Genomic DNA, 443 nt, shown 5'->3' on the forward strand with positions numbered 1-443 from the left:
TATATATATATATATATATATATATGCATATATATATATATAATGTGCAGCCTCTTTGTTTCATTTTAGATTTTTTATTAATTGAAGGCCACATAACGATTTGAAATTTAAGATGTTTGGCTGTGCAATTATATTGAACAATGGCATGTCATCACACAAAATTCATGCAGCAACACAAGGAAGAGAATTTACTTGCGAAGTCATCATCATCATCTTCTTCATTAGCTTCGGCTGCAAGTTCTTCTTTTGTTTTTTTCTTGCGGCCAACTCGACCCTCGTCTAAATCAGGTTCTGCCTCTGGTTCCTCTTTGACTTTCTTTTTAAGTCCATACTGAAATAACAGATGGAAGATAAATTAAACCATTATATATCCAATACAAACCAAATCAAACACACACACACACACAAACTATAGCCACATATATTTCACCAAAAAGTTTCAT

General features: G+C 32.1%; 1 protein-coding gene across 1 annotated transcript in view; it reads right to left on the reverse strand.

The window, feature by feature from the left end:
* The window catches only part of LOC106872119 (complexin), a 282,292-nt gene that overhangs the window by 67,936 nt on the left and 213,913 nt on the right, over window positions 1-443 (reverse strand). The window contains exon 4 of the mRNA XM_014919099.2: window positions 193-331. Within this exon, the coding sequence (XP_014774585.1) occupies window positions 193-331 (139 nt within the window). The remainder of the gene's footprint in view (window positions 1-192; window positions 332-443) is intronic.

This window comes from Octopus bimaculoides, chromosome 2 (assembly GCF_001194135.2).
Source record: "Octopus bimaculoides isolate UCB-OBI-ISO-001 chromosome 2, ASM119413v2, whole genome shotgun sequence".
Taxonomy (NCBI): domain Eukaryota; kingdom Metazoa; phylum Mollusca; class Cephalopoda; order Octopoda; family Octopodidae; genus Octopus; species Octopus bimaculoides.